This window comes from Vespula pensylvanica, chromosome 8 (genome assembly GCF_014466175.1).
Source record: "Vespula pensylvanica isolate Volc-1 chromosome 8, ASM1446617v1, whole genome shotgun sequence".
Taxonomy (NCBI): domain Eukaryota; kingdom Metazoa; phylum Arthropoda; class Insecta; order Hymenoptera; family Vespidae; genus Vespula; species Vespula pensylvanica.
In genome coordinates this window covers 23,736-35,961 of record NC_057692.1, presented here as the reverse complement: position 1 = coordinate 35,961, position 12,226 = coordinate 23,736, and the positions used below count along the sequence as shown (strand labels likewise).

Here is a 12,226-nt window from a genome sequence, read left to right as displayed (position 1 = left end):
ACGATCAATTTTGAAATCGTCGAAACGAGAAACGAGAGGTACATTCGAATAATATCGAGGATCAAATTGGGTCGTCGGCGATGTTAACCTGTCGATTCATGCATATCGATGAATAAAGGATACCGTTTCGCTTTACGCGACTCGGATGGGCCTACGGGACGACGCGAGCTTGGCAGACGTAAGAGTGAAATACTCGGAAGGATCTCGGCTCGATATCATTGATCCGAGGGCCATGAGTTTGAGAAAAATCGATAAGAGGAGTTTGCATTATCGATACAACAAGGTGATTATCTTCGTGGACGAGATGTCCCATCTGTAAGAATCTTTCGTCTTGGAACGTTCGTTCGTCCGATACATAAATCGATAAGGTATCCTCTAACCCTGATATTCGTCGATCACGATCGCGGAGGCGAGCGATGCGTAAGGCGCATCTCCTACGTCGAAAGAAAAATCGTTCGTCGAATATCCGGGCGCGTCTTCGATCGATCGCTTCGTCAGGCAAGGAAGGGAAAATCGAGCACGCGAGATGTGCGCTCTCCTCGAAGATCGCATTCGCGAGCGTTGGATTTACGAGTCCGTTAGAAGGATCTACGACATTCAAAGTTCCTCCGAGGATTCTCTAGATCATCGTAAACGTCACGGCAGGGATAGGAAAGCGTCGTCGACGGGAAATTCGAGAGCGACGCGAACGGCATCGCTTTTCATCGATCGCCTCAAGAGCGACTTTCAGCGCGACGACGACTTCGTCCCGCGTTTTCGAACTCGTTGTCAGAGGAATTGGTGTCCAAAGTTCACGACGAAATATCTTTGCGAGCCGGAAGAGGGAGAACGCCCGACGTCTCTCTGTAGGAGCGTCTCCAAGAGTCTCGTGTCCGTGACGCCGAAGGTCTATTCGATCGGCTTGTACGAACCGAGGAAGAGGACGAAAAGAAAAATCGCTCTCGATAACGAGGACGACCGTGAGCGAGTCGTCGAATACTTTAAGCGCTGCACTCTCTTGGCACGCAGGTAAGAAGATCGCTTTTACTCGTCCCTATTCCTCCCTCTCTCGCTCTCTAAGATTATACACGATTGTACGTTACCCGCGCAGGAGTCTCTCTCGAAATGAAATCTGCTCGAAGAAGTGGATGCCCAATTTGCTCTCGTCGTCGACCATGTCTATCCCGCTTATTTCCATTCCTACCGAGTTCCACTTGCCCGTTCTAAACGAGAAGGACAGCGTCGTCCGATCGAAAGCTACGACGAGGAACGAATCCGTTTACTACTCTCCAAGTCTGCAAAGTCTCCTCGTGGATGAGGATAGGTTCGATCGGAACGAGCGCGAGGAGAGGAGGAAGAAAGTTTTGGATGCGACGTTCGCCTCGAAACGGTTTATATCCACGAACGTGGAGACATCGACAGACCAAAGCCCTCGTAAGATACACGCGAAGGATCTCTTTTTGGAGGATATTTCTTCGAACGGATCTTCCATCTCCAACTGCTGCAGAGAATTTTTCAGTCCGATAGAAACCGCGCGAGAAGCGCGATCCGCGTCGGAAGAATATTACAGCGAGAACGGAATCCTCGAGGATATCAGGAAAAGGATAGACAAGGATTTCGAGAGGTCTTCCTCGAAGGTCGAGGAAGATTTCGAAGATTTTTCTTATTCCGACGATTCCACCAGCTTCTTCGACAAGGCCTGCTCTTTCGATCGCGATCGCGATTACGACTGCTATTACGAAACCTTTTTGGATCCGAAAGACGATCTCCTAATGAGCATCGAACAATCGAAATCCGTACCGATAATACACTCGACCGGGACGCATCCTCGATCCTCCAAATCCGCAACGTCGTTGTCCTCCGCGTTGTTCCAAGATGACTTTTCCGATCTGTCGAGCCCACGTGTCCCATCTATGTCGAAGGACGCGTTCGACGAATCCTACGATTCCAACGGTCCTTCTCGTTCGAGCGTTAATTCCATTATTTACGACGAGTACGCGATTTCTCACGATTTTCCATTCGCTCGTCAAGATATTAGCCCGGAAATGGATAAAACCCTTTCCGTAAGATCTTTGCTCGATTATACGAACTTGGCGAGCGTAGCGAGCCTGACAAGCGTATTCTCTATTTCGAACGGTTTAACGAGCAAAAAGTTCGAAGGCCCTATTGCTACGTCTAAGAACGAAACCGTTACGCCGTGTGCGTTGACTTTGTCGAAGAGGAAATTAAAGGAGACGTTCTCTCGGGTTGGATTCTTCGGACGAGAGAAATTGTCGGAACGTCGGCTCGTTGAATCGATAGATTCGGGCGTACTGACGGACTACTCCCGAAACGATCTTCATGCTTGCGGAAGCACCGCCGAGAGGAACGCAAACGTTCTTTATACTCGCGAGAGACAGGAGCTCCGTGGAGAAGCTTCGTGCATCGCCTCGGATAGCGTTTGTTCCGACGATTCTCTCGATCGACGCGTCGACAGAGCCGTGAAAAAATGTACCGAGGATTTGGTACTTCTCGAACGAAGAGTTAAACTCAAGCTGAAGACCGCCGGAGCTCGGCCCGAGACGTCGAAACAGAACTTCTTGACTTCGTTCGATTGGTCTAGCGGGGACGAATGTATCGGCAGTATTTCCACGCCGTCTTTGGTATCTCTCACGGATTCCGAAACGACCTAATCAACGGAATAAGGGAAACGAAAAGAAGAAGCGTGTTCTCGTTTGAAAATGTTCTTTCCTATTTCCTTTTTTTTTTTTTTTCTTTTCCTTTCTCTTTTCTTTTCTTTTCTCCGCATTAAGCTGCGCTTAATGTTTTGTTTCGTGACGACGATAACGTCTTCGGTAAAATACACGTATGTGAGTGTACGCACGAATGTACGTAAGCGTGTACGAACGTTCGGACGTTTCGCACGAACGGACTTCAATTCGCATAAACGAGCGCGAAAGGAACGAAATTATCTGCGACAATTAATCCGCGAAAAATAATTGGCAGAACGATCGGTTGAATGGTTCAAAGAGTTAACGAGGTGCCACGTACGAGACGATCGAGACGTAGACACGATGTGGAGACACGTCGAATCTGATAGTGAGCTTTCAGGAGGTGCGCCGGTTCGACCGCATCGTTAGACCAGCAGCCTGTTGTCCGTTTCTCTCTGGCTCTGTGGTTTCCTTTGAAGCTGTACGAGAAACGAGCTCGCCCGTCCGTCCGTCCCGTTCGATGCCCGGCCGAGCGAAAATGCATAAAGCGGTCAGACGCGATTCAAGACGCGCACGTTTCGTATTTTAACAGACCTTTTCCTAGTCCTTTGAGCGAGAAACGAGAATACATTTACTCTCGATAACTCGATAATACGCTCTTGATCATCGTCATCGCGCGATCATCGTCAATCCTACAGAAGAGTTAGATCGAAAGGACGCAACGCTCTTCAACCAGGCAGTGGCCCGTTTGCCTAGCGAAAGCGCATGGAAGCGTACGGAGGCGTATGGAAGCTCACGGAAGGAGCTTTGATACGGCAACAAGGAGGATCCTCCAGCCCGGTCGTGTTCCACATCGCGAATCCGAGATTACCGTGATATTTATTTCCTTCTTTGGTCGGACTCTCGTCGAACGAGCCAACGACGACGAGGGGTAATGTACGAACCGAAGAACGGCATGGCACGGCATCAAAGAACTCTCAGGGAATTAGGTAGCGCGGATATCTCGCGTAAGATGCTTTTCCACGGCTGATCCCTCCTAGCATTGAATGCGAGAACCTTGATACAAGCCCAACGACCGGAATACGGTTCTTCCTAATTCCCATCTTACGACGAAAGTAATTATACCTACGCTTCTTAGACGCCTCCGTAGGCGCGACCCAGACGCGACCCGTACGCGCGCCTTCCTATCCAATTCGTTGCTTTTATCGCCTTGCGCTTCGCAAAAGATCGCTTTTGATCTACATTATTTTAATCTACACTTTCTACCTACTCGGCCCATATGCCTACGTACGAAATACGTATTCGCGTTTCAAAGCGATCGAAGATTCCGAGCTTCGGATCCTGCCGTTGGACAAGCTGAAACAACACGCGCAAGTGATCCTCGCCGTCGGATATCCTTGTTTTACCGTCGATACGTACGTGATCCAAGTGAGTACTCAAATTTTAATTTCTTTTATGTCCTATACGTGAATACCTACGAAACAAAAGATAATCTTTACGAAAACTTTCTCTTCGATCCTACCATGACGATTACCTTAATCCCTTCTTCTTTTCTCGCTTTCGCCATTTTTCTCATCTATCTCACGGAAAGTCCTTCACGTTGAAACTTTTATTCGGAAGACGGATACTCCAAGCAGATTCTCCCATTCGGCAAATTCTCAAGAAACGCCTCTCTCAAAGCTTTTACAGTTATTATCCTCAATATATTTGTCGTTTACGATATCGAACGTCGATGTGCACCAGACAATATTCTATCGCGTACGAGCTACCTTTGTACGACGAGGGGTTACAATTGTTTGCCCACCGATAAAAGCACCGTTTGTCCTGTCTCTGTTTGTCCATCTCTCAAATACCTAGTAAGTACTTACTCACTTGCTTGCTTACTTACGTCGTCCGTCGTAACCGCCGTGTCTTTTCGCCCATCGAGCCTTTCCAATTCTCGAACTTTTCCTTTCCTCGCGACGAAACTTTCTCCGACCACTCGGAAAACATACTTCCCTCTTGCACAAATCGGGATACGCTATTTACGCGCGTTCGCGCATCCTATTACGACTCTTACATGTTTGATAATTTAGATTAAATCTATCCGTATCGATGTATCTCGTACGATCTATGAACTTCATTGTTGCCGATGTAATTCACACGAATCGTCGATTAGGTAAGAAAGAGCTCCAGATTGAATCTGGGAGAATTCAACTTTGTCGTTATTTTCGTAGTAAGGCGTTTGCTTTTTCAGAGATTACTGGGTCATCGCGCTGAGATTACCGAGCGTATACGGCGGCGGAGGGAGAGCAAGCGCGAATTTATACGGGGGATGTCTCTATTCAGGCCGTGCCCCTAAACGGTAGGCAGTCGAAACAATTATATGATTCACAAAGATCTCCTTGATCCTACGGATTCTCGAGACGTGGTAATCTAATCTTTGTCAATTTCCCTGGCATTCCGGGCTCGTATCTTAAACGATTCGAGTTAATGGTCAAACGGTTTTTCCCCTTATATAGGCTTCTTCTTCGTTCCTCTTCGTACGAAGGTAGATGTATGAAATTTCTGGAAAAATTCGTCAAAATGCTAGCGTCGATATAGCGTCATGGTGGTGGTGTGGGTATACCCGGTAAGAGGCGCTCTTGAGCGACCAGGAAAATTCTATTTCGTCGGGCGAATAGCAAAGCGAAGATGACAAAGTCAAGGAGGAAAATTGCGAAATTGCTTCCTGCAACGGCGGCCAACGCAGTCGCTTAGGCGATATATACTCGGTCTCGCCCTCGCCCTCGCCCTCGCCCTCGCCCTCGCCCTCGCCCTCGCCCTCGCCCTCGTCCTCATCCTCTCAAGCTCGTCCTCGCCCGCGACGAAAGACGTAGGTAAGACCCTCGGGACTAAAGTAGATTCCCTCGATCCCTTTGTCGGCCCTCGATCGAGAGAATGTCGGGCGCGATCTCTACCTGAAATCGCACGGATCTCCTAGAAATGCACCGCCAATCAAATTCCAGTCATTGATGTCTTCTGGGTTGTCGTCGAGCAAGAGGAGAGAAAGGAAAAGTAAAAGAAAAACGACTTTCGCAAGACTGAGCGAAAATGATCGATTTTTTTTTTTTATATATAATATTTTTTATCATGCACCGAGATGGTACGTCGACAATCGGAACATATTCCTAGAGAAGATATTCCAAATAGAACATATTCCAAATAGAAGATATTCCTATTTATCTCATTGCACGCGATCCGCCAGAAGATTAACTCGCTTTTTCTTTCAAGTGCTTTCATCGCACAGAAGGCAACTTTGATCGAACAGAAGTGACAAAATTTGAACTAGCCACGTAAGAAGGAACGTATTAGTAATCGTTGCGAAGGACTTTGAAAAATCAGCCTCTTGGGTTTAAAGCTCTTTATCCCCAAGGAGGGTGTGCGACACGTTTCTTTATCCGTTCGGCACAAAGGTTCCACGAAGATTACAGGACTACCGAATCCCTCTATACTAGGTCTATACGAAAGGGCATTATGGCGACAGATAGTAAAGTAATATACCAGGGCATCGTGTGCACGGACAATAGAGAGTCGAGTCATTTTGTCTTTGTCCTTTTCCTTTTTACGATATTTCGTCGAACGTTTACCATCGTACCGGTAGCTGGAAATCATCTGAAGGAACAAGATAGAAAAAGAAAAGTCGAATCTTCGATTTAATCTCTGTATCGTATATTTAAGAAAACCAAAAACCTTTATATATATATACATATACATATATGTGTATATATATATGTATATATAGTATGTGTGTATATATACGTACACACACACACACACACACACACACAAAATTAATACACGTACCTATATGATCAATGCTTGCAGAAGATTTATTCTTTCTCAAGTTATTTATTATCCGCGTTCTATCGTTAGAATATAGCTAAAGCGAGATACACATAAATAATCGTGTTATTATACATTTATACATACATCGCGTACGTACGTACAATAGTTGTAGTCGTCATTTATTTGGTATCGCATGCAATTATGTAGTGACTAAATTTTTTTCCTTTTGTAGATAGCGATAAAAATGCTTACTTGTATTGCAGGTGGTAACGCAGAGACTAGATCGCGGTCTTTCATAAAAGACTTTAATGACTTTAATCAAACGAGCTTATATTACGGAGACGTAAATTAAAATTGCATTCTTCCCAAAAAAAAAAGAAAAAAAAACGGGCACTTCCTTGTGTAATTATAAGCCCTATTCTAACAAGACCAAAGTTGTTACATCAACAAGTGGTTAAATTTTTCTTCCACTTCTTTTCCTTTTTTTTTTTTTCTATTCTTATACATATTTCTTATATCTACGAGGATGATATTTACTCATACAATAATTACATTCACATCGCATTCGCTTTGATTCTTACTACTTTGATTCTTAAAAAAGAGGAATCCATCGATCGGTCTTGAAAAAGTTTAAATACTTCGTTTAAACTTTGAAGAACGTAATACAGATAAACGTACAGATAAACGATTCGTGTACATCCGTGGACAGAAATGCGGATGTGCGTTTTGATCTGAAGCTGTACGTAGTTTTGTGATTCCCACTTTGTCGCTTTACTCGAATATGTTCGCTAGACGTTTAACATTTCTATCAACGTTACTTATATACTTTTATATCTTGGCTTTTGAAAGATCTCTCTTCTCTCGAGAATGAAATTTTTATCATAAAACTGTTTAGATAAGAAGAAATTTACATATATATTTTCTATTATAAAATACTCTTTCATTCTAAATGACAGTAGAACGAAGAATATAACGCAAGATGAAACGAAAAGTTAACGATGAAACATTTCGCTTCGAATATGTGCGTTACGAGTATCACGAATGCAGAGCTTCTGCGGTACACTAAAATCTATAGAATACGAAATTTTGCTATCGCACAACTTCAACTCGGAATATCCTAGTAATATCAATTTCAAAAAATTCACATTTTTGACGTTTTCATTTTGACGTTTCAGATATTCGGTTAGCAACTTGGTTCGTTCATACTTAACCCTTTCGCATTGGCACGCTTTTTCTGAGAATTATATCGCTGTTAACTTTTATTGGTGGGGTAGCCGACGACTCGAGAACGATATACGTATAATAAACTTTTTTAATAAAGTTTATTTTCTTACGTAATCCAAATTACTTTTCAGAAAGTAACGCGTAACCTATTTTATACGGGCGATTATACTCTGTTAGAAATATTATATTTTCAATCAGCACATAGGTATGTAATAGTTTTTAAATTTAATTACAGAGAGTCAGACGATAATGTACAAACGTAAGAAGTACAAAGAGAGATAATTAATACTTAATTTTTCGTGAAGAACCTTTCTTCGAAAACACGTTATGGCACGTGCGCTCTTTGGAGCGAAAGGGTTAAAAGATTTGTAAAATTTTTGACTAGAAACGCGTATCCAATCAATAATAATGATTTCTACGAAAAAACACTTGACTAGAATCGTATTCGTATGTAAATACTTTTCGAAAAGTCGCGTCCACCTAAATATAATACACTTCGTAATATGTACTTAACGGTAAGCTTGTAAAACGAAGCACGACTAGAGTACCGTCTCGTGACTAGACGTCGTTTGATTCAACCTTAACTATCTTTGATATTTAGCTGTATGACAGTGATACGTCGATCGCATCCCCTGGACCGATGTATATATTCGATATCTTAAAACGAGTACTTTAAGCTAATACGTGCGATTGAATATTATCGTAAGTAGACCGAAGCGAGCGAAGAATTTTACGCTCAACACGAATCGAGATCTTGACGCTTGATACGCATACTCCTCGCCTATGTACACCCTATAACCTGACCTACCGTCACTATCTACACATTTACATCGGACAAAATCCACCCAGGATCAATTTCCACTTTTACAGAAATTTACAAACTCAAGCTGACACGTTCCTTGCGCCCGTCTTATACATCCCGAGTCCTTACGTTTTAACAGCGCACATTTATCTAATAAAATAATACTTTCTCTGCCTCTGTGAAATAACGAACGCTGTTTATCCCACCACTTCGCGAGTGATCGCTTTCTTTGCCATTTCCTTCTTTTCTTTCCTTTTTTCTTTCTTTGTTTTTTTTTTGTCTTTTTTTTTTGTTTCTTTTTTGTTTTTTTTTGTTTTTGTTGTTTTTTTTTTTTTTTTTTTTTTTTTATCTTTTTTCTCCTTTTCGTTCTTCTACTTAGGATACATTTCAGCCCTTATCTATAACCGCCCATTAAACGTGAAATAATAATAAATTGATAAATCGAATTGGAGGATTTTGATTGTGTACTCACGTATTCGAAAACCTTTCGATAACCTAAAAGGGGAAATCCTTTCGAGGGGCGTCAAGTAATACCAAGTAGTAAAACGAAGTGTGTACTACGAATTAGTACAAAGTAATAGTACGAAGTAGTAGGAGTCTTACAAATCAAGGCCGTATCTCCAATAAAATCCGGGTCGTCGAGGTAGGGGTCGAGCAGGAAACTGGTGTCAGGGCATCGCATTGCTCGGAAGAGTGTGTACACCGAGCTGGCTACTGTCCAATTTTGCAGCTTCTGCATCATCGAGCGTGATGTTCTTGGTATTGTTGTTATTGCTGTTGCTGTTGCTATTGCTATTGCCGTTGCTGTTGCTGTTGCCGTTGCTGTTGCCATTGCTGTCACTGTTGCCGTTGCCGTTGCCGTTGCCGTTGCCGTTGCCGTTGCCGTTACCGTTACCGTTACCGTTAAGAGCGTTCTCAGGATGCTGATTGACCATGTGTTTTCTTAAAGCAGCCTGTCGGTTAAACTTGGCGTCGCATCTGGTGCAAGGTATCTCGGTGGTCATGGTAGTGGCCACGGATGAATTCGAAGTGCCAGCGATCGATTCTCCGTTCGGTAATCTCGGCTTGTGCCAGCGTCGATGGGAGGCAAGATTAGCCGGACAAGAGAATCTCTTGTCGCACTCTGGGCACTTGTATTCGACGTGAGCTATTCTCGAGCACCTGTGTTGGGCCAACTGAAAAGCATCCTCGTGGAGTTGCCTGCAGAGCTTACACTGATACGGTCCCAGTCGATTTTCAATCTTGGCCAATTCGGCACGTGCCTCTTCGGTGACTTCGACGATGTTGAAGGCCGGATCAATGTCGCCGGTGACCACTGCCTCATCCGGACCTAATATTACCGTTCCAGAAACAGGGCTGCTCGTATCCTCGTCGAATTTTAATCTTCTCGCGTGCTTCTTCTTTGGTCTTGGGGTAGGTTTATCGGAGGATAGGTTTTGTCGAGGCGTAACGTTAACATTGACGATAGAACTCGAAGGCGAGGAGACGTCTTCCTCCCTGGTTTTCCTTCTTGGACATTGCGGTGGCGAGGGTGTGCTCGGTGGGGTCATCGGTGCGTGTATAGTTTGAAAGTGATGATGCTGTGGAGTTAAGAGAAGCTGCTGGTGGTAAGACTGCATGGATTGCAATCGAGTCGGGCTGTTCAGTAATAGCTTTTGATTTTGTAATTGATGATACTTTTGGATAGCGTCATTGCTCGGATAAGGAGGTGGCAATCCACGATTGGTCTCGTCTGGAAAGCGAGCCTTCTCGAATGCTTCTTGAATGTGCAAGCCGCTTTCTTTTACCGACAAATGTCTGTCGTAGCTGCGCTGACTGTGCGCGGACGAGCTACGCTGAGGTTCGTTCTCTGTGTCCTCGATCAACAGAGGATCGACGCTCTCGCTGTCCGTTCGATATCTTTGGTTTTCCGCTCGTCTTTGAGCCTCCTCGCGAATTCTCCTATCTTCCTCGTCGTCTACCTCGATAGCATCTTCGGTGGTCCTTGGTGTGCTGGGCGTAGCCGGTGCTTTAAGGGACAAATCCAACGGGCAAGGTGTGGATGGCCTCGAAGATTCCCAACCGCGGAGTACAGTCTGATGCTGTTCGGCGATTCTGCCGTACGTACTCGTTGTGTTGTCCGTTGGAATGTGCCAGCTCGTTGCTGGTGCCGCATACGGATGGTGAACTTCCTCCCCGTAATAACCAAAATAGTTGAGTCCAGGAGCGAGAAACGCTCGAGGCAAAGTACTGTGTAGCATTTTAAAAATGCGCTTTTCCTTTTCCTTCACAAAATTCTCTCTCTCTTGCTCCCCCTCCCTCCCCCGAATATTCTCTCGTTTCTATCTTGATGAATTTTTTACGACGTGCTTCTTCCTCGTGATTCGAGCTGCTTCGTTTTCTCCATGATTTCCAATATCCCAACGACGATGGAACGAACTATCTGTCTCGGCAACCTGTCGATCTTTTCGTAAAGTCCACCTATTTAAACGGGAACGACACGACCCTCTACCTCGGCGATCGGACGCCGTTTGACAGAAGGACGCTCGTGCCACGTCTCGTATATCCCTATGCTCCGCCCGGGAGCTAACTGCTATCTCTATTCCTATTGGTCGGTTAACTTATCCTCCCCTCTTTCGTGTTCGGGCGCGTGCTCGTTTAAACACCCGACGCCCCTCGCGAAACGGGCAGACGTGGGTAGACGCGGGCAGACGCTGCCTACCAGCTGTGCGAGCTGGGTTCGTTTTCTCGTCTAATATTTCATCGAAATGTTTACGAAATCCTACAGACTACGCGTTTAAATTATACTCTTCTTTCCGCTTTTCAACCCGATACGCGTAGGGCTACAAACGGAAAATTCCATCTTTATTGGAAATATAAATCGAACCCGTTCGCGTACGCTATGATACATGATATTTCATGAATTTCAGATCAAGCATTACCTGGAAAAATAAACTGGAGCGGTTCTTCGCGAGGAAAAAAGAGAACCGAGAGAGGACGAGTGTGTGTCCGTGTGTATAAGAGAAAAAGCAAGAGAGAGAGAGAAACAGAGCGAAAGAGATTGAGGGGTCGTGCCTGAACCGTAAGATAAGGTGCAATTATACGGTTGCATTCGATACCTTTAATTGTACACCCGGCTCCCCATATAACGCAACGTTCCACGTCGTTGTTCTCTCACGCTGTCGCTACGCTTCGTGTCTACTACCTCCTCTCATACTCTACCCACCTTTTTTGCTCGATCGATTATTTTTCTTTATATGGATAGGCATTTACGGATTCGAATTACTCGCGCTTTATCCTTTCGATATATATACCAAAGTGATATACACCTATATAGATGGGTATTTATCCTTAATTATTTTCCAAATTTCTTTTCCGCGCGACGTTTAGATGCCTAATCCGTTGATCTTCTTAATTATAGATATATCGAGTCCGTGATCGATTAATCTTCATAAATAATTCCTCGCTTATGATGGGCCTACGTTAATATCGCTCATGTATGTCACTCGTCCGTGAAGGTCGCGTGCTCGCGTGTGAGGCTATACGTGCACGAAGATCAGCCGATTCCGTTAGTTAATCCGCACCCCTGTGGGATCTACGAAGGTCGGACAATCACGCTGTAATTGGACGAGAGGCTGTTGAGATGCACTCAAGACGTTGCCCTACTCCCCACGCTCGAAGAATAACTCGACAGCTCGACAATCAACGCAATCATTGACAATTATTATCAGAGGTACAGCAAAAA

The 12,226-nt window shown here is 44.5% G+C and overlaps 1 protein-coding gene across 1 annotated transcript; it reads right to left on the bottom strand.

Moving 5' to 3' along the window:
• Positions 1 to 9,170: 9,170 nt before the first annotated feature.
• On the bottom strand, positions 9,171 to 11,468 carry LOC122630974 (zinc finger protein 8-like). The gene is made up of 2 exons (XM_043816088.1): positions 9,302 to 11,468; positions 9,171 to 9,235 (listed from the first exon to the last, which is right to left on the bottom strand). Exons 1-2 carry the CDS (start codon positions 10,740 to 10,742, stop codon positions 9,171 to 9,173), a joined length of 1,506 nt encoding a protein of 501 aa, XP_043672023.1. The 5' UTR covers positions 10,743 to 11,468.
• Between the last annotated feature and the right edge of the window lie 758 nt (positions 11,469 to 12,226).

What these genes read in the sequence shown, in the direction of transcription:
- LOC122630974 (XM_043816088.1), bottom strand. Translation starts at nt 10,742, where the DNA reads ATGCTACACAGTACTTTGCCTCGAGCGTTTCTCGCTCCTGGACTCAAC. An exon ending in CGGCAACAGCAACAGCAACG is followed by an intron (nt 9,236 to 9,301) that starts GCAATAGCAATA and finishes TCGATGATGCAG; the next exon opens with AAGCTGCAAAATTGGACAGT.